The sequence below is a fragment of the Mytilus californianus genome, unplaced genomic scaffold, assembly GCF_021869535.1.
Source record: "Mytilus californianus isolate M0D057914Y unplaced genomic scaffold, xbMytCali1.0.p SCAF_11, whole genome shotgun sequence".
NCBI lineage: Eukaryota > Metazoa > Mollusca > Bivalvia > Mytilida > Mytilidae > Mytilus > Mytilus californianus.
Window position 1 is genome coordinate 13,541,396 of NW_026262593.1, and position 24,604 is coordinate 13,565,999.

Sequence of the window (24,604 nt, forward strand, 5' to 3'; positions counted from 1 at the left end):
ATACGTCTTTAAGTAAACAATTATTACCAGATTTTATCACATGCAACCAGAAGCCAATTGACAGTTTTAATGCTTCTATAAAAACTGGATACATACCAAGTTCAGCTAGTACTGCTTTAGTGAGAAATTATAAATGAAACCTACATTAAGCATTTGAACTTTTTTGAAAAAGACTATGTGAAAACTGAATTAAGTTATCTCCCCATAATGATAAAATGTTGGGAAAATTGGGAGTTATCTTACATCAATCACAAAGACGGGCTAGCAAACAATTTTTTATTGGAGCTTAATTAACGTCAAAACAATTTTCCACTAAAAATGCATGTTACTTTATTCAATTATAAGGGCTTAGTTATCCAAATCTACTGATGTTATTGGATATTATACATTTTTAAGACAATAGATCAACATGCTAATCTAGAGACACATCAGTTTTGAAAATGATGAGTCCAGGACTCATTGACTCACCTTATTGAGAACCTTGCTGTGTGGATATACAAGGAAAAGATAATTGACATATACCCCACTTCTCCATTTATTCATCTAATAATTGTATTAGCTGACATTAAAAAAACATTGACAATCTGGAAGCATTAAAAAACAATACGGCCATGCAAAAAAGATTGTTGGGGTCCCCGAACTCTGACTGCTTTTACCTTCCGGGTCAACCTATTTCAACAGATGAAAAAAAAGAGCATGACTCATTTAAAAGACAATAATCAGTTATGTTTTAATTGTCTGATAATTTCTTTTAAAATATTTCATTTATCGTTTAAAATAGCATATATCTTAATACAGATCAAGATCTAATGTCAAAAAAGTTCTTGTTCAAGACTTTCCTATCAGTGGTTTTAGAAAAAAATCTCTGTCGAGTTAAACTGTGTGCCTTGTTTGATTTTACTCCAAATAAATACGCCTGTGACACTTTCCAATTTTCTTGTGTTAGGGGAAACCAACATTCAATTTGCAATGCACTGTAGCATAATATGTATTGTTATTTTCATATTTTTTAAGAATGCTATAACAAAATTTTACTCCAGTATTGTCTAAAATACATTTTATGTACTTGTCCCAGGGTATCGGGTCTGTTCGCCCTGGATCCGTTTGCCCTGAGTTCGTTCGCACTGGGTTCGTTCTCCCTACTTTTATTAAAAAATATTGATATTAAGGGTATTAAAGTTTAATAAACTTATTCAGATATTTATATGGTATAAATTCTTGAAATTCATGAACACACATGGAATTATTTAAAATTGATGGCATGTTTTGGAGCTTTAATTTTTCATAATAATAATTCTCACTGATTGTTGTAATAATTGTCTTTGATGGATTAATAATAAAAACAACATTTTGTTTTGATAAACTAGTCAGCTTGGAATGAGTAAAAACAATGATGTATGAATTGTAAAACATGAAAAGGATTTATAAGTTCATTTATTATTATACTGCATAAATTGACTAGAATTATCAAAATTGTTTACAAATATCAATAAAGATAAATACATTCCGATATTCTACTATGCAAATCAAAGGAACATAATTATTTGGTTGCCCCAATACAAATATTTGGCCAATTTTTCAACAAACTTTAACATAATCTGTTCAAATAATAAACATTCTGCAACTAGACAACAACAATAAAAAAAAAAAAAAAATCAGGGCGAATGGACCCTGGGCGAACAGGTATAAGGGCGAACAGGTACTAGGGCGAATGTGAATCAGGGCGAACACACCCGGATTCTTGTCCCAGCATAGTGATTGTAAAATTCAGGAGATCCATTTCAATTCAGAGTTTGTTTAAAGTCAATATTTAGTTAACAGACTACTTAAACACATGCTCAAGTGAGCTTTACAAATCAAGTTTTAATCAACTACACAATAAATCCTGTACATGTTCCAGTAAATATATTCATCAGGATTTCAAAATACTTGATGTTATCGTAATCCCACCTAATTCATATACATGTTCATGTATTTTCTTTGAGGCTTTTGACCTATTGAACATGATGAGACACAGGTAACCTGATAATGGGCTATTACAGAAATATTATGTACCCCACCCCATTCATGGACGATGCAAAATTGCCAGAGGATTTTTTATCTCAAAACCTTAGTCCTATTGCCAGTATTGGAGATACTAGATTTTCAAGAGTTTAAGAGTTACCAAAACATATTGGTTAAATAAATAAGAAATTTGGCAGATATTTTTGAAAGATCAGAAAATTTCACCTACTAATAAATTGGACTGTATATCTTCCATAAGAAAAGGGGGAATGGGGGTTCTGGGTAACTTGTGTTACAGACTACTTCTGAAATAGCAGAATAATGTATACATGTAGTATGTACATGTATTTCATGTGTTTTATAAGAAAAGACATTGATTTAATATGTTTTCTTAAATATTGTTATTTTGTATGAAAATGCATTGCTCAAATAAGGTTTAAATTCATGAAGTGTGTGAAAAAAAATCCATTATTTAACATATAACAACCTTTTCTTGCTGGACATGCTTTTCTTCATGGAGGCAGCCATAACGGAAGTTGTAGTATTTGTTTTGATTTTACACTTCCGGTGAAAGATGGATAACCCTTTCAACTTTCACCTAATGACCCTGTTGGTAAATAGTAAACAAGTATTAATTCATTCAGTTAGTTTTACGTATTTGAATAACATGGACAACAAGGGTTCAGATGCAGGTAAGGAAAATATTTGTTTTTCTTATTTTAAAAAAAGATGATGATGATGATGATGATGATGATGATGATGATGATGATGATGATGATGATGATGATGATGATGATGATGATGATGATGATGATGATGATGATGATGATAACAACGACGACGACGATGATTTGATATTAATGATGATAATAGTAAATTTTAAAATAATTAAAAGATGGTTAATTAACATGTACATTAAAACAGGTTAAAACAAACAGTCTTTAATTAGTAGTCACAGATTAAGATCTAGAGTATGTATTCATAAACATGTTTTTCAATATTTTATGTTATACGCAATGTTTTATATGTATATTGGAATGTATAATGTTATACAAGTGGTGAGACTTTAATAAAATATTGAATCTTGTATTACAGTGTGAGACATCATTATTACTTGAATTACATGAAGAATGATAAATTATCAGGTCTAAGTCCATTTAATAACATTTCATTTTATTTTTTTATGGGGAGAGGATATTTTATCCCAGTTTTTTTTTTTTTTTTTTTTTTAATTAATCATGTTATTTAAAAGTACCAACAGTACTCAAAACACAATAAAAAAAAACTAAAGACTGAGCAACACGAACCCCACTAATAACCGGGGGTGATCTCACTGTCTGGGTGCTCTGGAAGGGTAATCAGATCCTGATCCACACGCGACACCTGTCGTGGTACTCCTATAAAAAACGTTGTCAGTCACGGTCACAGCTTCATGTGTGTACTTTTTTTTTTAGAAAATGTGATCAAATAATTAACGCATAAAAAGGTTTAGAACTGAAATTTTGACAAATTCTGAGTATCTACATCAAAAATAAAGAATGAGATGGACATTTTAACCAAAACACAGAAAAAACGTATATTTCATCCGAAGCATCAAGTTTTATATTACCTTTTAAAAAATATATATATGTCAATTAAAATTCATTTTACCGGGTTAATTAGTGATGCCTTCCAATTCATTCTTTACAAACACTTTTTGCAAGAGAAAATAGAAAATGCTTACTTTGTAATTCTGGCGACATCGGAGATGAATTTCATTATATTTTTATGTGTTCTGTATTCAATGATGGTCGTAAACAGTTTTTGAGAAAAAGATATAGAAATCAACCAAATTCATTGAATTTTAATGAACTGATGAATAGTAAAAATCTTTCTGATCTTAACAACTTGTGCAAATTTATAAGACTAATAAATATGCATTTAGGCTCTCCTGGGTAATTCATGTACTTGATATCATTTAGTTTAATATGTATACCGTAATATATGATATGTGCCTCCATCTTGCTTCCGTATAATTTTTGTATGTCTGTACATATACATTACGTAATATTTATTGTGTGTATCTCTATACCAATGTAATTTGGTTTGTTGAGAAATAAAGATAAATATGCAATATGGATTCAACAGCACTGATATGTGGCCCTGAATAAACTTTTTTAAAAATGATATTTAAAATTGAAGAAAAATATTTAAAGAATATTGTTAAGATTTGATAATTAATATTTCATTCCAGTAAGGTTTAGAAACTTTCCGACAGTGAGTGAACCAATACAGGAAACTATGGCCTAGTGGCGGATCCAGAGGGGGGGGGGGGGGGGGCCGGAACCCCCCTTTTTTTGACGATCAATGCATTTGAATGGGGACATATGGTTGGACCCCCCTCCCCTTATCCTGGGTTGAGAACCCCCTTTTAAAAATGGCTGGATCCGCCCATGTGGCCCTAGATAATTTATTATCGAGGAAAGTCGGTTTCAAAATAAAAAAAGTCTATTAAAAAGTGTAAATGCATACTGGGATCTAATGCATAACTTATATTAGGTCTCAGGTTTATAATAAGGCCCCCAACAAGAGAAGGAAGTAAACACGTAGTAATAAGTTTAAGATGAACAACTGCGTATGAAATCGACCTTGTGTAAAATCGACATTGTCTGTCTGAAAGCGAAATCAATATACATCAATATGCTTTCTAAATATCAAATATCTATTCATGGTGTGGCGTTTTAACGTGAGAACTATTATAAATATTTTCCATAAGTTAACAATAAATAAATGAGATATGCTTGAGTACTTTAGTCCGCCTTAACATATAGACATTCCAGTAAAAATTGTCGGTTTAGATGACTGAGAGTTACAGTCCTACTAATTTGAACGATTGTTTAACTGGTTTATCTTCAGTATGTTTTAATATTAGACGTGTTAGGAAAGTCAATACGATTTTGACGCTGATGTTAAGAATACCAATACCACTACAGGCTATAGTTGGGACCATCTCAAAAAGCACAGATAATCATTCATTATAGTTACCTGTATGGGTTTGTTATACGACCGCAAAAAAATTTTGTGGTCGTATATTGGTATGACGTTGGCGTCGTCGTCGTCGTCGTCGTCGTCGTCGTCCGGCGTCGTCGTCGTCGTCGTCCGGCGTCGTCGTCCGAATACATATTGGTTTTCGCACTCTAACTTTAGTTTAAGTGAATGGATCTTTTTGAAATTTGACCATAAGGTTAAATACCACAAAAGGAAGGTTGGGATTGATTTTGGGGGTTATGGTACCAACAGTTAAGGAATTAGGGGCCAAAAAGGGGCCAAAAATGAGCATTTTCTAGTTTCCAGACAATAACTGTGGAACGGTGTATGGATCTCTCTGAAATTATACTACAAGTTTCCATACCACAAAGGGATGGTTAGGATTTGCTTTGGGGGGTTATGGCTCAAACCGTTTAGGAATTAGGGGCAAAAAAGGGGGAAAAACAAGGTTGTCCTGGTTAATGGACAAATACTTTAGTACAAAACATAATTTAAAGCAGTGTAAGGGAGATAAATCAAATACATCATTGAAATTATCTCCCTTACACTGCTTTTAAATTATGTATAAAGTAATGGTTAATGAACAATAAAGATAATCTAAAACAGTGTAAGGGAGGTAATCCAAATACAACATTTTGGTTACTTCCCTTACACTGCTTTTAAATTATGTTTAAAGAAATGCATATTTATAAAGGAAGACCAGTAAAAATATCTGCAAATGTTTTCATCTTTTTTTTTTACAAAAAAATCCATATGAAAGATTTGACACTATATTTTTATTAATTCTATTATAAAATAGATTAAGTTAGCACTATGGTAAATTTAAATGGGTAATTATGGTTGCCAACTCCATTGGAAATTTGAATTGAGATTATGACCATATCTTGAGGGAAAGAATTTTTTTGGGGGAAAAAGGGGGGGGGGATAAAAAGAAATTGTGGGGGGCCAATTTTTTCTCATTTCAGATTTCAGAAATTAAAAAGAATTATTCTTCAAATATTATTTTTTTTTCAAATTTCAAATATTGAAAAATTTCAAGAAGTAATCTTTAATTGCACAGTATGGCGCATTAGATTTGTAAAATCTTTGATCACATTTATTTATTTGTTATGCCGAATCTAACAGTGTATTTAGATTTTTAATTTTGGGTCCAGTTTTCAAATTGGTCTACATTAATGTCCAAAGGGTCCAAAATTAAACTTTGTTTGATTTTAGCAAAAATTGAATATATGAGGTTCTTTGATATGCTGAATCTAAACATGTATTTAGATTTTTGATTTTTGGCCCAGTTTTCAAGTTGGTCCAAAATTAAACTTTGTTTGATTTCAACAAAAATTGAATATATGGGGTTCTTTGATATGCTGAATCTAACCATGTATTTAGATTTTTTATTTGTGGACCCCTTTATCTAATTGGTTCATATTGAGGTCAAAAGGGTCCAAAATTAAACTTTGTTTGATTTCATCTAAAATTGAATTATTGGGGTTCTTTGATATTTCAAATCTAACCGTGTATTTAGGTTTTTAATTTTGGGTCCTGTTTTTTAAATTGGTCTACATTGAGGTCCAAAGGGTCCAAATTAAACTTAGTTTGATTTTAACAAAAATTGAATTCTTGGGGTTCTTTGATTTGCTGAATCTAAACATGTGTTTAGATTTTTGATTATGGGCCCAGTTTTCAAGTTGGTCCAAGATAGGGTCCAGTATTTAAACTTTGTTTGATTTCAACAAAAATTGAATATATGGGGTTCTTTGATATGCTGAATCTAACCATGTATTTAGATTTTTGATTATGGGCCCAGTTTTCAAGTTGGTCCAAATTGGGGTCCAAAATTAAACTTTGTTTGATTTCAACAAAAATTGAATATATGAGGTTCTTTGATATGCTGAATCTAACCATGTATTTAGATTTTTTATTTGTAGGCCCCGCTATCAAATTGGTTCATATTGAGGTCAAAAGGGTCCAAAATTAAACTTTGTTTGATTTCATCGAAAATTGAATTATTGGGGTTCTTTGATATGCCAAATCTAACCGTGTTTTTAGATTTTTAATTTGGGTCCCGTTTTTTAAATTGGTCTTCATTGAGGTCCAAAGGGTCCAAAATTAAACTTAGTTTGATTTTAACAAAAATTGAATTCTTGGGGTTCTTTGATATGCTGAATCTAAACATGTGTTTAGATTTTTGATTATGGGCCCAGTTTTCAAGTTGGTCCAAGTTGGGGTCCAAAATTATACTTTTTTTGATTTCAACAAAAATTGAATATATGGGGTTCTTTGATATGCTGAATCTAACCATGAATTTAGATTTTTTATTTGTGGGCCCCGCTATCAAATTGGTTCACATTGAGGTCAAAAGGGTCCAAAATTAAACTTTGTTTGATTTCATCAAAAATTGAATTATTGGGGTTCTTTGATATTCCAAATCTAACCGTGTATTTAGATTTTTAATTTTAAGTCCCGTTTTTTAAATTGGTCTACATTAAGGTCCAAAGGGTCCAAAATTAAACTTAGTTTGATTTTAGCAAAAATTGAATTCTTGGGGTTCTTTGATATGCTGAATCTAAACATGTGTTTAGATTTTTGATTATGGGCCCAGTTTTCAAGTTTGTCCAAGTTGGGGTCCAAAATTAAACTTTGTTTGATTTTAACAAAAATTGAATATATGGGGTTCTTTGATATGCTGAATCTAACCATGTATTTTGATTTTGGACATTGGACCATAATAGGTAAATTAAAAAAATTCAAGTTCTTAGACCACATTCTTTCTGTGTCAGAAACCTATGCTGTGTCAAATATTTAATAACAATCCAAATTCAGAGCTGTATCAAGCTTGAATGTTGTGTCCATACTTGCCCCAACTGTTCAGGGTTCGACCTCTGCGGTCGTATCAAGCTGCGCCCCAGCGAAGCATTTTATTTGATAATGCTGAGATGATTTTTAAACAATAAAATAGTAACAATTTATTCCGCAATACACGGACGAGGATCCAACAAAACAACACGAACATTATTCTTGCATTGTGTCATAGTAGGGATCGATTAAGTTTAAGGTCGTTGTTCCCCCATTTCTTACTATTTTGTTGAACGACTACAAGGAAAATCTACGAAGTGATCAAAATAAATGAATAGAAAAAAAAACATAGGAATCAAAACACATTCGAATTCGAATTTTTACTCTACATCAATCTTGTTCAAAACGTTCGTTTTATTTATTTGAAATTTATTTAAAAAATAATTGTCATGTCGGGCCTTTCTTAGCTTTTATATGCGGGAATGGTTTTGCTCCGTGTTGGGGGTCTGTCATACGGTGATCTATAGTTGCAAACATTTACGTCATTTGGTCTCTGGTAGATAGTTGTCTATTTTGGCAATCATACTGCATCTCCTTATTTTATATCATTTTCTAGAATAGAGAAATGTGATACACAGTAGCGTAAAATTCTAAAAATATACCAAACTAGAAATTTGTGTACTTGACAATTAAAAAAAAAGACTGAAACAAAAGCGTTTTCAATTTGATTATCTTTATATTTTTATTTTATCTAGAAAGGTCGCTGACAATTTTATATAATGTTAAATGAATAAATTCTTATTCACATAAAAAAATTTTGCCCTGACATTTTCCTTCTATCAACTTTAATCAGTTAGTTTTTCGGAAAAGAGAGGTTATCGAATTAAGTTTTAAAAGATTACAACGTTTGGACATTATCAAGCATGTTAAATTGACGTTTCGGTGAAGGGTCGGAAGTTGGTTTTTTTTCTTGTTACCACGGCTTCCTCCACCAACAAAACAGAACACCACGATTAAATTGAGATATTATTGAAAGTGTCGTTAAACTTTCATATGGAGAAGTTAATGTTAGTATCTTTGGTTCAGGAGGTTATTTTGAAAATGGAATATTCATTTTCACCTCTTTCAAAACAAAGTCTGCTAAATTTGCTTCATTTTGTTTTGCCTTAGATTCACTATACACTCCGCTTTCTAAATTGGACGGTATATAGTGATGGGTGAATTGGTCCATCCGTCCGTTCTTTCGTCCATCTGTCCATTCATTGCATTCATACCCAGATAGAAGTAGACAATACGAATCACATATAGCTCATGAAAAGTGGATTTTTTTAACATTAAAACGATGCGCAGCAAGACAACCTTCTTCAATAGCCCCCCTGCTTCTTAAAGTTTTATATAGAAATAGCACTGTATCCACTTGTGTCCACTTTTTATTTCCTTTTTTTATATAAAGATAAAACGATGTGTTCAGATTAGTACTGATTTTTTAAGCCACACATGTATACGCGTCAGTGTATCCCTGGACACAAAATGCATGCTATCTATATTTTGCAACGGAAATAGGACATATCTATTGTGAAGAGACAAACTGAGTTATTTAATTATTAAACATATTCTAATCATATCGCTTAATATATATATTTGGACTTGTGGCCGTAAAATCCGTCATTCCAATTCTTGACTCTTATATATATTTTTGTTAAGTTTTGTTTTGCACTCTTAAATCAAACAAATACAAATTAATGTATGAATGTATGAAGATCTACGTAAGGCCAATGCACGTCTTAAAATTTGGAGTCGACGTTAACTGTTTGCTTCATGTTGTATCAAACACACCACAAAGGTAAACTATTATACTTCGCCGGGATACTTTTGCAATTGCATTTTGAGAAAGTCCACACTTAGATCTTGTATCGGTATTGGTATTTAACATCAGCGCAGTATTTAAACCCCTTTCCTAACACGTCTAACAAAATGTTGTCTATTGTATACCCACTACACACCGCGTTCGTTAGTGTAAAATGAAATAGTGATTTCAAACAAGTTGCATCAATGAATGTACTAGTTTGGTAAAAAAACAGGACTGATTTATCACGGCTTTATGTGGAACAGTTCCTTTATTTGGTTAAAAAGTGTAATACTTGCTATTTTTTAAATGTACATGTAGTGAATTTAACTAAATTTTCGAAGACACGTTATTTTTGAGTCAAGTTAAAAAAAAAGAAGCTAAAATTAGGAGTTTGAAATTTACATATTGCGAAAAGAAAAGTGTCGAGATTTTTAAATGTCTAAGGAAGATGACTGAACTCTAAAACAAATGTATATAGCTGTAAATGTTTATTGTGCATGTTGTGCATCCTAATACAAGGTTGTGCTAGGCTACTCCTCATATATACATGAACATGTTTCATGTTTCTATACACCTGTAATAATATCTAAACACAACGTGCTTGTTTTCATTAATAAACACGCAGAGAGAATCCACCTAGACAGTTAATTATATAATTATAGTATAAAAAGAATATGATAGAAATATCAGGATATGAAATACACGAGGGTTTGGATGGGGTTCACAGCCTAGAGAATAATGGGAAAAAATATACTAAATACACTATAATCGAACCAAAACAAATAAAGAATGGAGAAAAATAGGCAAAAAAAAATATAGAAGAAAGAATAAAGTGGTGCTAAAATACAAAGAATGGAAACATAATGAATAGAGAATAATGCCCAAAAATTAAAGAATACAGAAATGAAAGACCCTCATCCAGACTCTCATGAACCATAGATACAGGATACCGCAAAACCGATAACAACACGGCCAAGGTATATTTAAAAAAAGATAGAAACAGTGCAATTGAAAAAAGTTCATGCATGAACGTAAGATGACCCGTAGAAGCGGCTTCTAATAAGGGAGTGGCATGGTTATGTTTAGGCAACTTTTACCATTACGGACTTTTTATTACGACCCCTTTCGTCGAACTCTCGATTACATCAAACCACCATCTAGTATTCATGTGAGAAAGAACGTTAAACACGGACCGTTAAATGGGGGGGGGGGGGGACACTAAGCACGGACCTTTATAAAAACGGCAATATCAATATTCTGTGTTTGTGTTGACTTTATACATTTAATCATATGTAACAGAATTATTGAATATTTACTATCGATTATTTCTAGGAATGTGTATTGCAACATATCAATAATAATTTAAAGTAGTTGTATTTGCTGTGATCCGGTTTATTGCGAATTGTATTTGGGATGATCATTAGGGATGTGCATACAGGATATTTATATTGTTTTTACATAAATTGTTAATCCCTTGTTGTTGTAAAAAAAGGAGTGACCTTCTAACATACTAAAATGATGAATAAATAAATAAATAAACATCGAATTAGATTGTAAAGTACTGACGTTACTCGAGAAACAGTCCAAAGTCATAAGAAAATCAATATATACAAGAACATGTAAACTTGATTATCCTTAGTGATTAAATGCGATCTATTTATTATATAATTGATTTCATTGTTTCATTGATAACTTACGATTTAGAAGTAATACAATGTTTTAGTATAATTTTATTTTATTGGAATTGACTTGATATCTGATCGAATCGTGTTTATTTTACATTTGCTAACGTGTGTTGTAATAATATGTATGCACTGACATTTTGCATGTAGATGCAGTTAAATTTTCTAAAAATGTTTACATTTTCTGAAAGTTGTTTATATTTTCTTCGTTAAACAATATCCATATATGAATGACAAGAATGTGAATTTATTCATGCATGTTTGTCTGGTAACATATGGCATACAATTAATCAATATAGAAAATAACAAATTGGATGTCGCACATTCTGGGTCTCCTATAACGATTTATCACAAGAAAATAGTAAAACGGCTCCTCTCATCCATGTTATCATGTCCCATGTTATAAAACTCCATCTAGTTGTTCTTTTCATCTAGGAAGAACCCATCCAAGAAAAAAATGGGTATCATATGTTTTGACAAATATCTACCAGTTTCCATTTGGAACTTATATTATGAAGGAACTTCTATTCCGTGACAGAGGGTTGCAGACCGAGATGATATTGCCTAAAAGTTAAAACCGTATCCAATTGTATTAAATGGACGTTGAATTTAAATAAATATCGAAAACAATAAAATATTCTATTTTATATTAATCATCACGAAATAAGCGGCATAGTTTGTTTTTTTTTCTACTTTTTGTGTCTTTGAATTGTTCTATTGCCGTGTACTCGACATCTCTATATATATGATATATGGCGGAAGAAGTGAAATATCTTGAAATTTAAACAGAAAGTTTATTTTTTAGACGCTATTTACAAGTTGTTAAAGGCAAGTCGTGATGCGAAGAAGGCTGCATATATGCCGTACAGTAAATTTCCAGTAGGAGCAGCCTTATTGTGTGCTGATGGTACAGTTATTACAGGTAAATTTAAAGTAGGAGTAGCCTTTCTGTGTGCTGATTGTACAGTTATAACACCTAAATTTAATGTAGAAACAGCATTGTAGTGTGCTGATTGTACAGTTATAACACCTACATTTAATATAGAAACAGTATTGTAGTGTGCTGATTGTACAGTTATAACACCTAAATTTAATAAAGAAACAGTATTGTAGTGTGCTGATTGTACAGTTATAACAAGTAAATTTAAGATACAAACAGCCTTACATTCTACAGATTGAACTGTTATTCATTGACAGGTATATTTAGAAAAGAAATAGCTTTGTATTGTGCTGATTGTACAGTTATTTTACGGGTAAAATTAATGTTAAAAAAACTACGGGTAAAAAAGTAGAAATAGCACCAGCCTTGCATTGATCTGATTATATGCAGTTAGCCGACCGCGCTAGATCCTCGTAGGTAGTCAATGTCGTTATAAACACCCCCATGTAGTTATTACAGATGAATTTAAAGTAGAAAAAAGCTGGCATTGTGCTGATTGTAGTTTTTGCAGATAAATTTAAAGTAGAAGCTGCTACACTATATGAGCAATGAAAGGTAAATGATTACAGATGGATTTCTGGGAAGTATGCCCTGATCGCTAATTCACATAGGTATTAGTTATGTCCATTAGCATTATCATTGAGTGGGCGAAAAATAAAAATGTAAATTTTGCAGTAAGAGTATTTTTTTTCTTTTCGATTGTAGTAGAATATTTTGCCATGGTTACTTCTAAACAATCTTCAACTGCACTGTCATATGGCATTTTATATGTAAATAGCCAAGTGTACTACAGGTACAATTATTTCAAGTTAATTTCCAGAATCGGCTGTTTTTACTTTGCTCTGGTGGCAAATTTCCCGTACAAACCGATCTTTACTCCAACGATTCAATGATATTTAAAGTGAGAACTGAGCAAAAGCAGAGATCTTGGAGGGTTTTTTTTAAATAAAAAGACAAAAAAAAAAACACAAATTGCTTGGTCCATAATGTATTAACGATATGTTTTTTGAACATTAACATTAAACTATACCAGAATTTAAACATGATCATATGTTGATTTTCACAGGTTGTAACGTAGAGAATGCTTCATACGGACTGTCTATATGTGCCGAAAGAACTGCCATTGTTAAAGCTGTATCGGAGGGGTATAGAAAATTTAAAGCCATAGCTATCTCAAGGTAAGCAATCAAATCATTCATTCATCAATAAATTATCAATCGGATGATTTAATAAGTAAGTATTTTGAGCTTGTTCTTTGTTACGGTATAACTGTTTGTTATGTCTATTTTTGTGTACTTGTGTCAGTTTTGTTTGTTTTTTGTTTGTTTTTTGTTGTTTTTTTTTTTTGCATATAATTTTTTTTTAATTCTGCTTCATATGAGTACAAAAACAAGTCAATCAGTAGTGGTGCACGATTAGTACTCAATGGAATACCAACCGTTTGCTGCGATATCAATCCACCAAACACCAAAAAATGTTGTCGATCTAAAGTCTAGCATCGTGATGGTACCATTTTCGATGTATTTGTTATCGATATTAGTGTGATTGTTCCCAAAGTTATACATTTAATGACCATTTACAGAATTAAAAATATCCTTATTAAGAAGAAAAGAATTTATTTGAAATGTACATTTTTTAGAGATACATAAAGTACTTTTTTTGTTATCTATTATACCCTTTATTTAGAAAAAAGTGATTTTACTGTGCTTATTTTAACATTGTATAGAATTGAGAATGGAAATGGGGAATGTGTCAAAGAGACAACAACCCGACCATAGAGCAGACAACAGCCGAAGGCCACCAATGGGTCTTCAATGCAGCGAGAAACTCCCGCACCCGGAGGCGTCCTTCAGCTGGCCCCTAACCAAATATGTATACTAGTTCAGTGATAATGGACGTCATACTAAACTCCAAATTATACACCGGAAACTAAAATTAAAAATGATACAAGACTAACAAAGGCCAGAGGCTCCTGACTTGGGACAGGCGCAAAAATGCGGCGGGGTTAAACATGTTTTTTGAGATCTCAACCCTCCCCCTATACCTCTAGCCAATGTAGAAAAAAAACAAACGCACAACAGTACGCACAGTAAAACTCAGTATAAGAGAAGTCAGAGTCCGATGTCAGAATAGGAAACAAAAGAAAATAAACAAAATGACAATAATACATAAATAACAACAGACTACTAGCAGTTACTGACATGCCAGCTCCAGACCTCAATTAAACTGATTGAAAGATTATGTCTTCATCATATGAATATCAGGCACAATCCCTCCTGTTAGGGGTTTAGTATTATACCGTCATAAAATATACAAAGACCCTATAAGTGAATCAATATTAAAGCCAAAATATGCAATCTTTAATGACCTGACAATAGTATCGTAACTATATCCCTTCTTAATAAGTCTGTTTAAAGGTTTTGTTAGCTTTTGAGGTGAATACTGACATTTTTGTGCTTTGTAAAGAATATTACCATACAAGATTGGATGTGAAATACCCGAACGTATAAGATGTCTGCATGTTGAGTTATATTTACGAATGATGTCCTTATACCGATGATAAAATTTAGTAAATGTTTTGACAAGTTTATGATATCGAAAACCTTGGTGTAATAATTTTTCAGTAATACATACATTTCTCTCGATAAAATCTAATACGTTGTTACATACACGAGCGAATCGTACAAGTTAAGATATATAAACACCATAAGATGGTGACAAGGGAACGTCACCATCTAAAAATGGATAATTAACGATAGGAAATGAAAAATCATCTCTTTTATCATAAATTTTTGTATTAAGCTTTCCGTTAATGATATAGATATCAAGATCGAGGAAAGGACAGTGGTCATTGTTAGTATTAGCTTTATTTAAAGTAAGTTCAACAGGATAAATTTCTTTAGTATACATACTGAAGTCGTCATTATTGAGAGCCAATATATCATCCAAATATCTAAAAGTATTGTTAAATTTTCGTAAATAATTTGACGAAATAAATCTATATTTGTAAGGTGATTTGTGTAGCTTCGGAAGCCAGTACATAGTTGGGACTTTCATTGTATTTGGTTCTGCTTGTAAAGAAGCAGCTAATAGTTTATGTTTGTTACATATATCGATTTCTGAAAATGAAGTCAGTTGGAATGTTGGTGAATTCGTTCTTTTATGCGTCTTTGGTTAGTTTTAAATGATCGGAATTAAAAGTGGATTGATTGAGATCTAAATTAAACTCGCTACATGTTCAGTGCCTGTCTCAAGTCAGGTGCCGCTTTTCTTATCGTAATATGTGTTTTTTGTCATTTTGGGATTTGGCGTTAATTATAGATTTTTGATAGTATTTTTTTAATTTTAGTGTATCCAATACTTTTCTATATTGGGCGATTTAGAGATATACGTGTTGCATAGACATATGTCTATTGTTGAAGATCGCATAATATCTAGTTTTTATGTTAATATTTTTGTTGCTGTATCATCTACATATCTTGTTTATTCATTTCAATCCTTCATTCAGTTAATCCGTCAATTCGCCAATCCATCTTTCTTTTAAGTGAGACGAAACAAGATATGTATCCATAAGACATACTCAGTGTACTGTTTTGATTAAGTGCCGAATTTACCATGTCCTATCTCCCAACAGATCGACTTAGCCCATGTCCACCATTTTCTTATGTCGGCGTGGACACATTCGGTCCATGGTCCGTCGTATTTCGTAAAACTAGAGGAGGCTCAGCCAACCAGAAACGTTGGGCGTTACTGTTTACATGCATGACCACACGCGCTGTGCATATCGAAGTGATAGAAGACATGTCAACCTCGTCTTTCATCAACGCTATGAGACGCGTAATTGCAGTTAGAGGTCCTATCATACAATTTCGTTCTGATCGAGGAACTAATTTCATTGGAGCAACATCAGAGCTCAATATTGACCCTGAATTTGTCGAAAAAGGACCAATCAAGAAATTCTTACTGAAATCCGGAACTACCTGGAAATTCAATCCACCATATGCACATCATATGGGCGGCTCATGGGAGAGACCAATCGGTGTTTCTCGTCGGATACTCGACAGCTTGTTATTGAAAAACAAAAGTAGGACAATTACACACGAAGTGCTTGTTACTCTCATGGCTGAAGTTATGGCCATCATAAACAATAGACCATTACTACCAGTTTCGACTGATCCAGAGTGTCCCAGTATTTTGAGTCCGTCGTCACTTCTTTCGATGAAAACTTCACCAGACGTGAAACCGTTTCCTTTATTCGGTCCAAAGGATATGTTGAAAGCTCAATGGAAATGTGCACAAGGATTAGCAGAAGAGTTTTGGCGTAGATGGAAATCCGAATATCTTCATGAACTTCAGATTCGTACAAAGTGGCAAACTGACCGTCGTAATCTACAAGTTGGTGACTTAATTCTCATGAAAGATCAGGATGCGCCACGTAATTCATGGCCCGTAGGACTTGTGGACAGGATATTTCCTAGCTCGGATGGCAAAATTCGTAAAGTGGAAGTCGCCATCGTCAAAGACGGAAAGCGCACAACTTATTCCAGACCAATTACCGAATTGGTTACTCTCCTTGAAGCTGACTGACTATAATAGTGACATTGTGTTTTATTCAATCACATTTAATACACGAACAATTAGTATAACATTGTTAGGGAAACACATGTTAATTTGTCATATGACATTATCTTTTAATTTTGAAAATGTAGTGATTTCATAACGAAATCAGAGGAGGAGTGTACTGTTTTGATTAAGTGCCGAATTGACCATGTCGTCCCTTTCTTATAATTTCATTCCCCTTTCTCATCAATCCCTCGATTATTGTCAAAACTGAAACACGTTGTTTTTCTACTTGGAAGTTTTATCCACCACTAGAGTAAGTTAACCTTTTATATTTGTGCTCATTTTTTATATCGTTGTGCATATTGTTTAATTATACATTTTATGCAACTTCATATTTGATTATTGGTGTTCATTTACACACGACATGAGTAAATATTGCCGCTGTGAATATACAGTACTGTTTGTATTTTTTATGTATGCATTTCCCCCTTAAATACCATTCATTATTTGTTAATCCCACATGTTAGGATTTATTTTTGTGTTTTATTGATGTAGTCAAGGGTCACGCTCGAATTTTCTAGAAATACAGTCCCGCACAGTCTCAACGTGTGTAAAATTTATATCGTGCGTGGTATGAAGAGTACAGTCAATGACAAATGCAACCTTTCAATTTTCTTGCATATTTAGATACGTGTGTGCAATCTTTTTCTGATATATTAATGTTGTATTTCGAAGTGTAGTGTACAAGAGTATTGAACTGTATAACCATTTCCTTTGTGAATGTACTACTATTTGACATTTATTGTATAGGTGTTGCCTTAATAGTATGCTTATGATTGTTATTTTGTACTTTCAGTTTTTCACCCTCTCCGGGGGTCTGTATACCAATAAACTGTTGATCTCTCAACGACTTATCAGTACAGTGAAAAATCTACATTATAGAGATAAACCCAAGATAGATTCAACATGTCACAGTCAGAATCCGTTTCTAGAACACTTACATCTGATGGAGATCACCTTTTCCAACAGTCTAATGAACGACATCAATACAATATTAGAACTATTAAGAGAGATATCGACGCTATTATACTAGACGTAGAAGATAATCCAGTGGTGGACCTCTCCACAGCGTCGACGTACAGAGATGAAATTTCAAAACTATCAGAAAAGTTTGAAAAAGTAGCTAACACATGTTTTGATTTCTTAAAATCATATAGGACAAAAGAAAGTGAAATCGAGCATGCATCATTTAAAGTGTCATTCTATGCGTTAAAGGCCAAAATATCCGACGTCAAACAACATCTTAGTGAATTGCTACCTAGAAGTTCCAACCAAGATAGTGAACGAACTCTTAAAAGTCGTAGCTCCCATCATAGTTCCCGTCATACTTGGTCAACAAGAAACTCGTCACTTAATGCTCAATCAGAGATTCTTAAACAAACTGTGAAACTGGAAACCGCAAGGACACAACTTAAATATGCCACAGAGGAGGCAGAACTGTTGCATCGTGAAGCTACACTCAAAGCAGAGAGAAACGTCCTCTCTATGAAGCGAGAAGTCGACGAAGCTGAGTCGGGATTGCAAGCCGTTAAGAAGGCTTTGAATTATGATCCTAATGACTATGGTGAAAGTTATGAACCACCAATAATTGCTAATCCGGTAGTTCAGCATGCTGATGTGGACAGGATATCTGAAAGAAAGTACCGTAGTTCTAAAGTACCAGATACACATAACATTACAGAACGACGTACAGCAGAATTTGTGGAGCAACAGCGCTCACAGCATGCTTCTCATTTGACCAAAAATGACCTTCAAGCAAACAGTGTTAACATTCCTGTTCATTCTTTAGGACCATTGAATCCGACAGCACGACTTTTTGTTCCGACCCAGAGGAACGAAGCACAAGAATTGGCCAAGTTTATGGTAAAGAAAGACTTGATTACATCTAGGCTCATATCATTTGATGACCAACCTTCACATTACTCATCTTGGAAAATTAGTTTTCAACACATAATGACCGAGTTAGATACTAATCCTTTGGAACAGTTGGACCTTCTAATGAAGTATTTGGGACCAAGCTCAAAACAGCATGCTCAGAACATTAGATGTGCTAATGCCAATAATCCGGCTACTGCAGTGCGGCTTATATGGGAACGCATAGATGCTAGATTCGGTAGTCCAGAGATGATCGAGTCGTCACTTCACTCACGTATAGTTAACTTCCCGAAACTTTCAAACAATAACCGAAAGGAGCTCTTCGAGTTAGCGGACTTAGCTGCTGAGATCGAGTCTATTCGCAAAGATGAAAAGTTTGCCACCACATCGCTTACTTTGATTCGTCTCTAGGTGTGAATCGTTTTGTAACCAGATTTCCTTACAGTATTCAAGAAAAATGGACTACTACTGCCAATGGTTATAAGTCAAAAAACCATGGAGCATATCCGCCATTCTCCTTCTTTGTGCCGTTTTTGCAAAACATTGCTAAAGTGCTTAATGACCCTGGATTTTTATATGACAATCAAGACACCAAACCGACCACATCTAAACAAACGAGAGTACAAAATCGTTTTCGAAGTCCTGCGCAAGTTTCAAGCATTAAAACCGACATTGGACACAGTATTAATAGACCACCTATTCAGAAGCAAAATGAGGACTTGTGACCCCTCCATGGAACTAATCATACACTTAACACGTGCCGTGGTTTCCGTTCTAAACCATTGTCAGAGAGACTTGATTTAATTAAGCAGAAAGGTTTGTGTTTCAAGTGTTGCGGACCTAAGAGACATTTCCGTGACAAATGTAAAGAGGATGTCAAATGCGGTGTGTGTGGTTCTCGTGACCATCCGTCAGTGTTACATGTAGATATTACAGCCGAACCCCAGAAAAAGCACGAGGAGGAGAATTCTAAGGAACAGATTAGCAGCAAATGCACCAAAATATGTGACTCGATACACAATACCAGTAAATCATGTGCTAACTTAAAGATAGTACTCGCCAAAGTATATCACTCTGATAGACCAGATCATCTCAAAACTGTTTACTGTGTGATCGATGACCAAAGTAACAGGACTTTAGCAACGTCAGATTTCTTCAACTTCTTCGGAGAAAACGACACTGAAACCGAATATGTACTTGCTTCTTGTGCAGGAAGGTTCGTTACTAGTGGACGAAGAGCTTCCGGATACGTGTTAGCGTCGCTTGACGGATCATCCTGTCTTAACGTACCTGAAATAATCGAATGTAATGACATTCCAAACAATCGGGAGGAAATACCCTCATCTGTTGTAGCTTCAAGTTATCCGCACATGATGGACATAGCAAGTTGTGTTCCTGACATTGACAACCAGTCTGAAATACAGATGTTAATAGGCCGTGACCTTATTAGAGCACACCATGTTATTGAACACCGTGTAGGAGCTGACGAAGTACCGTATGCACAGCGTTTACCTTTAGGATGGGTTATTGTAGGCAATGTATGTCTTGGTAGGTTTCATGGACAAAAAGTAGTTAATGTAAACAAAACTGTAATCTTAGGCAACGGACGACCTACTTTATTGTCTCCGTGTGATAGTGAGATGTCAGTTAAATTAGACCCAATCTTCGACAAGACTAAACTAGACGAAAATCAAGGTGTGTCAATAGAGGATCAAACCTTTTTGAATATAATGTCATCGGGATTCTCCAAACAAGATGATGGACACTGGATCGCTCCACTACCATTTAAACCCAACAAACCTTCTTTAGAAAACAACAAACAAATTGCAGAGCGTAAAGCTAAATCGTTTGATATGAATTTACGTTGCAACTCCGTAAAGCGCACACAAGTGTTAGATTTTATGCAGAAACTGTTTGATCGAGAACATGCCCAGATAGCACCCAAACTATCGCCAGGTACTGAGTGCTGGTACTTGCCTATGTTCGCAGTGTATCATCCGAGGAAACCAGAGAGTGTAAGAGTAGTTTTCGACTCTTCTGCAAAACATCATGGACTATCTTTGAACGACGTCTTGTTGAAAGGTCCAGACATTTATAACAGCCTTCTTGGAATATTACTCCGTTTTAGGAAAGAGGCTTACGCCGTTACCGTTGATATCGAACAAATGTTTCATAGCTTCAGAGTCATAGATGAACATAGACGTTTCTTGCGCTTCCTGTGGCACAAGGACAACTATTTAAAAAACCACTTACAGAATATCAGATGTTAGTACACGTCTTTGGAAACAGTCCGTCCCCAGCAGTGGCTACGTATGGTCTGAGACGAACTGTCCAACGCGCTGAACTTGATGTGAAAGACTTTGTTAGCAACGACTTTTACGTAGATGATGGACTTACCTCTTGTGCAACTCCAGAGGGAGTTATTGATCTTGTTCAAAGAACTAAGAAAACTTTATACGAAAACGGTAGACTTAGATTGCATAAAGTTGCATCTAACAGCAGGTTAGTGCTAGAAGCATTTCATTCAGATGACCTTGCCAAAAATCTCAAGGACCTTGACCTTGGATCGGCAGATCTCCCGATGCAGAGAAGCTTAGGTCTCTCATGGGACACAGAACTGGACGAGTTTACCTTTAGTGTGTCTTCCGACATCAAGCCATTTACACGCCGCGGAGTCCTAGCAACAATCAACAGTCTGTATGACCCAATTGGCTCTGCTGCACCAGTTATCATTAGAGGCAAATTACTCATGCGTCAAATGCTCTCGTCTTCATCTACTATTGATTGGGATGATCCACTTCCAGAATTACTGAATCAGCAATGGGAATCGTGGGTACATTCATTGAGCGAACTTGAAAATTTGCGTATATCTAGAAAGTACAATGGACCTTCATTCGCCAATAGTGTTAAACGGGAGGTTCACATATTCTCAGACGCTTCTAAAGATGCAATCGCAGCTGTTGCATATATTAAATTGTATAGTGCAAATACTGTTAACATTAGCTTTCTTTTCGGGAAAGCCAAAGTTGCCCCGTCTCACGGACACACAATCCCCCGTCTGGAACTGTGTGCTGCAGTCTTAGCAGCAGAGCTGAATATACAGTACTGTTTGTATTTTTTTATGTATGCATTTCCCCCTAAAATACCATTCATTATTTGTCAATCCCACATGTTAGGATTTATTTTTGTGTTTTATTGATGTAGACAAGGGTCACGCTCGAATTTTCTAGAAATACAGTCCCGCACAGTCTCAACGTGTGTAAAATTTATATCGTGCGTGGTATGAAGAGTACAGTCAATGACAAATGCAACCTTTCAATTTTCTTGCATATTTAGATATGTGTGTGCAATCTTTTTCTGATATATAAATGTTGTATTTCGAAGTGTAGTGTACAAGAGTATTGAACTGTATAACCATTTTCTTTGTGAATGTACTACTATTTGACATTTATTGTATAGGTGTTGCCTTAATAGTATGCTTATGATTGTTATTTTGTACTTTCAGTTTTTCACCCTCTCCGGGGGTCTGTATACCAATAAACTGTTGATCTCTCAACGACTTATCAGTACACTCAGCTCACATTTATATAATATCTCAATGTCAAGTGAACGGTTAGAACATATAACTATCAACATGTGTACGGAGTTTCAAGTCGATGTAACCATGACTTTATGATAGATTGCTTGAAACCAAAACACTACCCTGATAATGTACTGATTTCACAATATCACAAATCTGTGTTCAGCAAACCATGAAATTGAGGTCAAAACTGTAATTTTGAATATGACTTAAACATTTGACATCGTAATGAATATGTGCACTAAATTTTCAGTTGAGGTGATCACAACTTCATGGTAAACTATCTTAACCAAAACCTTTAAACTGATAACGGACGGACGTACGGAAGGACCCACATATCAGAAAAGATAATGCCCCTTCCATCGTAGGCGGGGCATAAAAAAAAGTCACACAGAAAACTAAATATTGAGAAACATGAACCACATCTAAACCTTGGTAGAACTCGTGTGCTCCGGAAGGATAGTCTGTTTCTACTAGTGGCTTCCTTCGTGTGCTCACGGCAAGTACAACCATGTAACACGTCTAGGTGTATAAGCCTATACTGCTAAAGATCGTGACACAATTGGGGAGTACGATAAAAATAGAGAGTAAACATGATACATAGTTTGAATATGATATTATGTAATCCTCTCCTTTTCAACTCACCTTGAAATTTGGTTCAGTTTATATTTCACTTGCCAAGGCAAAAACACTGTTTGATATTTTCAACAGAGAACAAAATGTTTTATGTTTTTTTTTTCAGTGACCTGAAAAATTCTCATATAGTTCCGTGTGGAGCTTGTAGACAGTTCTTAGTAGAGGTAAGATATTGATATAATTAAAAGTTAAAACTCAGAGAAACTAAAGATAATAACATTGATTAAGGGACAGAACTATGCCGCTTATGTAAAGCTATCAAAAACAATAAGTCGCAAAAAACAGGCCACATCATGGTCATAATAATAAAGATGAAAAATGAAACGTCAGTCATCAACACTACACAGAAAACAAAAGATCGAGGAAAAAATTAACCTTCAAAAAACCTGGGGTGAATTAAATTAGTACGGAAGGGTATATACCAGTGAGAGAAATTCCAGATGATTGATTTATGCTTAAAAATCCAGTTTGAAATATTTCAGAAATATTCAGGACGAGTACGATCGCTGAGGTAGTTCTAGAAAGTAGCTCGAATCGGTTGAAAAGCTGTTTTCGACCTGAAGTGACGGTTTATTTATGCATCTTCCGACTTGATCGGCCGTTAGAGAATATCTATATCACAGTTGACACTCTGAATGTCTTTTTGTTTGTGCTTAGGTTGAAAATATTTTAAATTGCTCAATATATATTAAATATATGATCACTTACCTTTATCATAGTTTTACTTTTTTTCCAGTTTGGAACCGACTGGGATGTTTATATGACAAAACCAGATTTATCTTATAAAATGATGAAGACTGGAGAGTTGCTTCCCCTGAGTTTTGTTCCCGAATCTTTAGAAGAGGAACGACTAAGTAATTCAATTAAAGGATAATATTGTCAGGGAGCCGAAGTCTTATCAAGCAGCAGTTTAATTTCATGTGCATAGTGTATATAGTTTTACATACAAGAATCTTTACATGAAACTCAGAACGGAACATCTTCCCATATATCAACTGAAACTTGGGTCACAGTTGTCTAAATTTCATGTATAAACGTGTATTGCACATGTCCGAAAACATGAAATATTCCAATTATTTGGACCGTTACAATTGTTTTTAGATATTTAGTAATTCATACTTAAATATGTTTCACTTTACATAGGCAAGTATATAATAAAATTGTTATCATTTTTTTTCAAACATTTTTACTGAACAAGAAATTCTGATTCGTAGAATTGTGCACTATAAAAAGCATCAGTTTATAATTATTCCTTATCAAATAACGATTTAGAAAGATCGATATAAAAGAATCAATAAGGACAAAAGGTAGTAATATGCAGGTTGAAGACTAGTTTCATTTCTTTATTGAATGCATTACAAATGAAAAGGGAAAAACAATATTATTAAGGTAGTATGTAGTAAATGAAAAAAAATACCATTATCTTTCAAAGTATACATACGGTCAGTTTATTTGGTTGAAGTCTTGTGAGTCAGAAAATGTAAATACCTCAGAGTCAAAATGTAAAGTATTTGTTTTGAAATTAAGAAGAAAGGACCAGAGATACATGTAACATTTATGTATTGAGTACAAAAATGAATAAAATTGCATAGAGGATA

The 24,604-nt window shown here is 33.9% G+C and overlaps 2 protein-coding genes across 9 annotated transcripts in view; one reads left to right on the plus strand and one right to left on the minus strand.

The window, feature by feature from the left end:
• LOC127719590 (nucleolar complex protein 2 homolog) overlaps positions 1–2,581 on the minus strand; it is a 227,607-nt gene extending 225,026 nt beyond the window's left edge. For all 5 annotated transcript variants that reach the window (XM_052225814.1, XM_052225812.1, XM_052225813.1 and 2 more), the window contains exon 1: positions 2,492–2,581. In XM_052225814.1, the coding sequence (XP_052081774.1) occupies positions 2,492–2,532 (41 nt within the window). In that variant the 5' untranslated portion in view covers positions 2,533–2,581. The remainder of the gene's footprint in view (positions 1–2,491) is intronic.
• An 11-nt stretch (positions 2,582–2,592) lies between these two features.
• LOC127719594 (cytidine deaminase-like) lies at positions 2,593–24,604 on the plus strand. Of its 4 annotated transcripts, XM_052225820.1 has the most exons (5): positions 2,593–2,696; positions 12,158–12,274; positions 13,359–13,470; positions 23,113–23,170; positions 23,743–24,604. In XM_052225820.1, exons 1-5 carry the CDS (start codon positions 2,606–2,608, stop codon positions 23,878–23,880), a joined length of 516 nt encoding a protein of 171 aa, XP_052081780.1. In that variant the 5' UTR covers positions 2,593–2,605; the 3' UTR covers positions 23,881–24,604. The 4 variants fall into 4 exon arrangements, 3 of the variants coding, with proteins under 3 accessions (XP_052081780.1, XP_052081778.1, XP_052081779.1); XM_052225818.1 differs by lacking the exons at positions 23,113–23,170; positions 23,743–24,604 and adding an exon at positions 17,712–22,346 and having other exon boundaries at positions 2,612–2,696; XM_052225819.1 differs by lacking the exons at positions 2,593–2,696; positions 12,158–12,274; positions 13,359–13,470; positions 23,113–23,170; positions 23,743–24,604 and adding exons at positions 13,635–17,168; positions 17,712–22,346.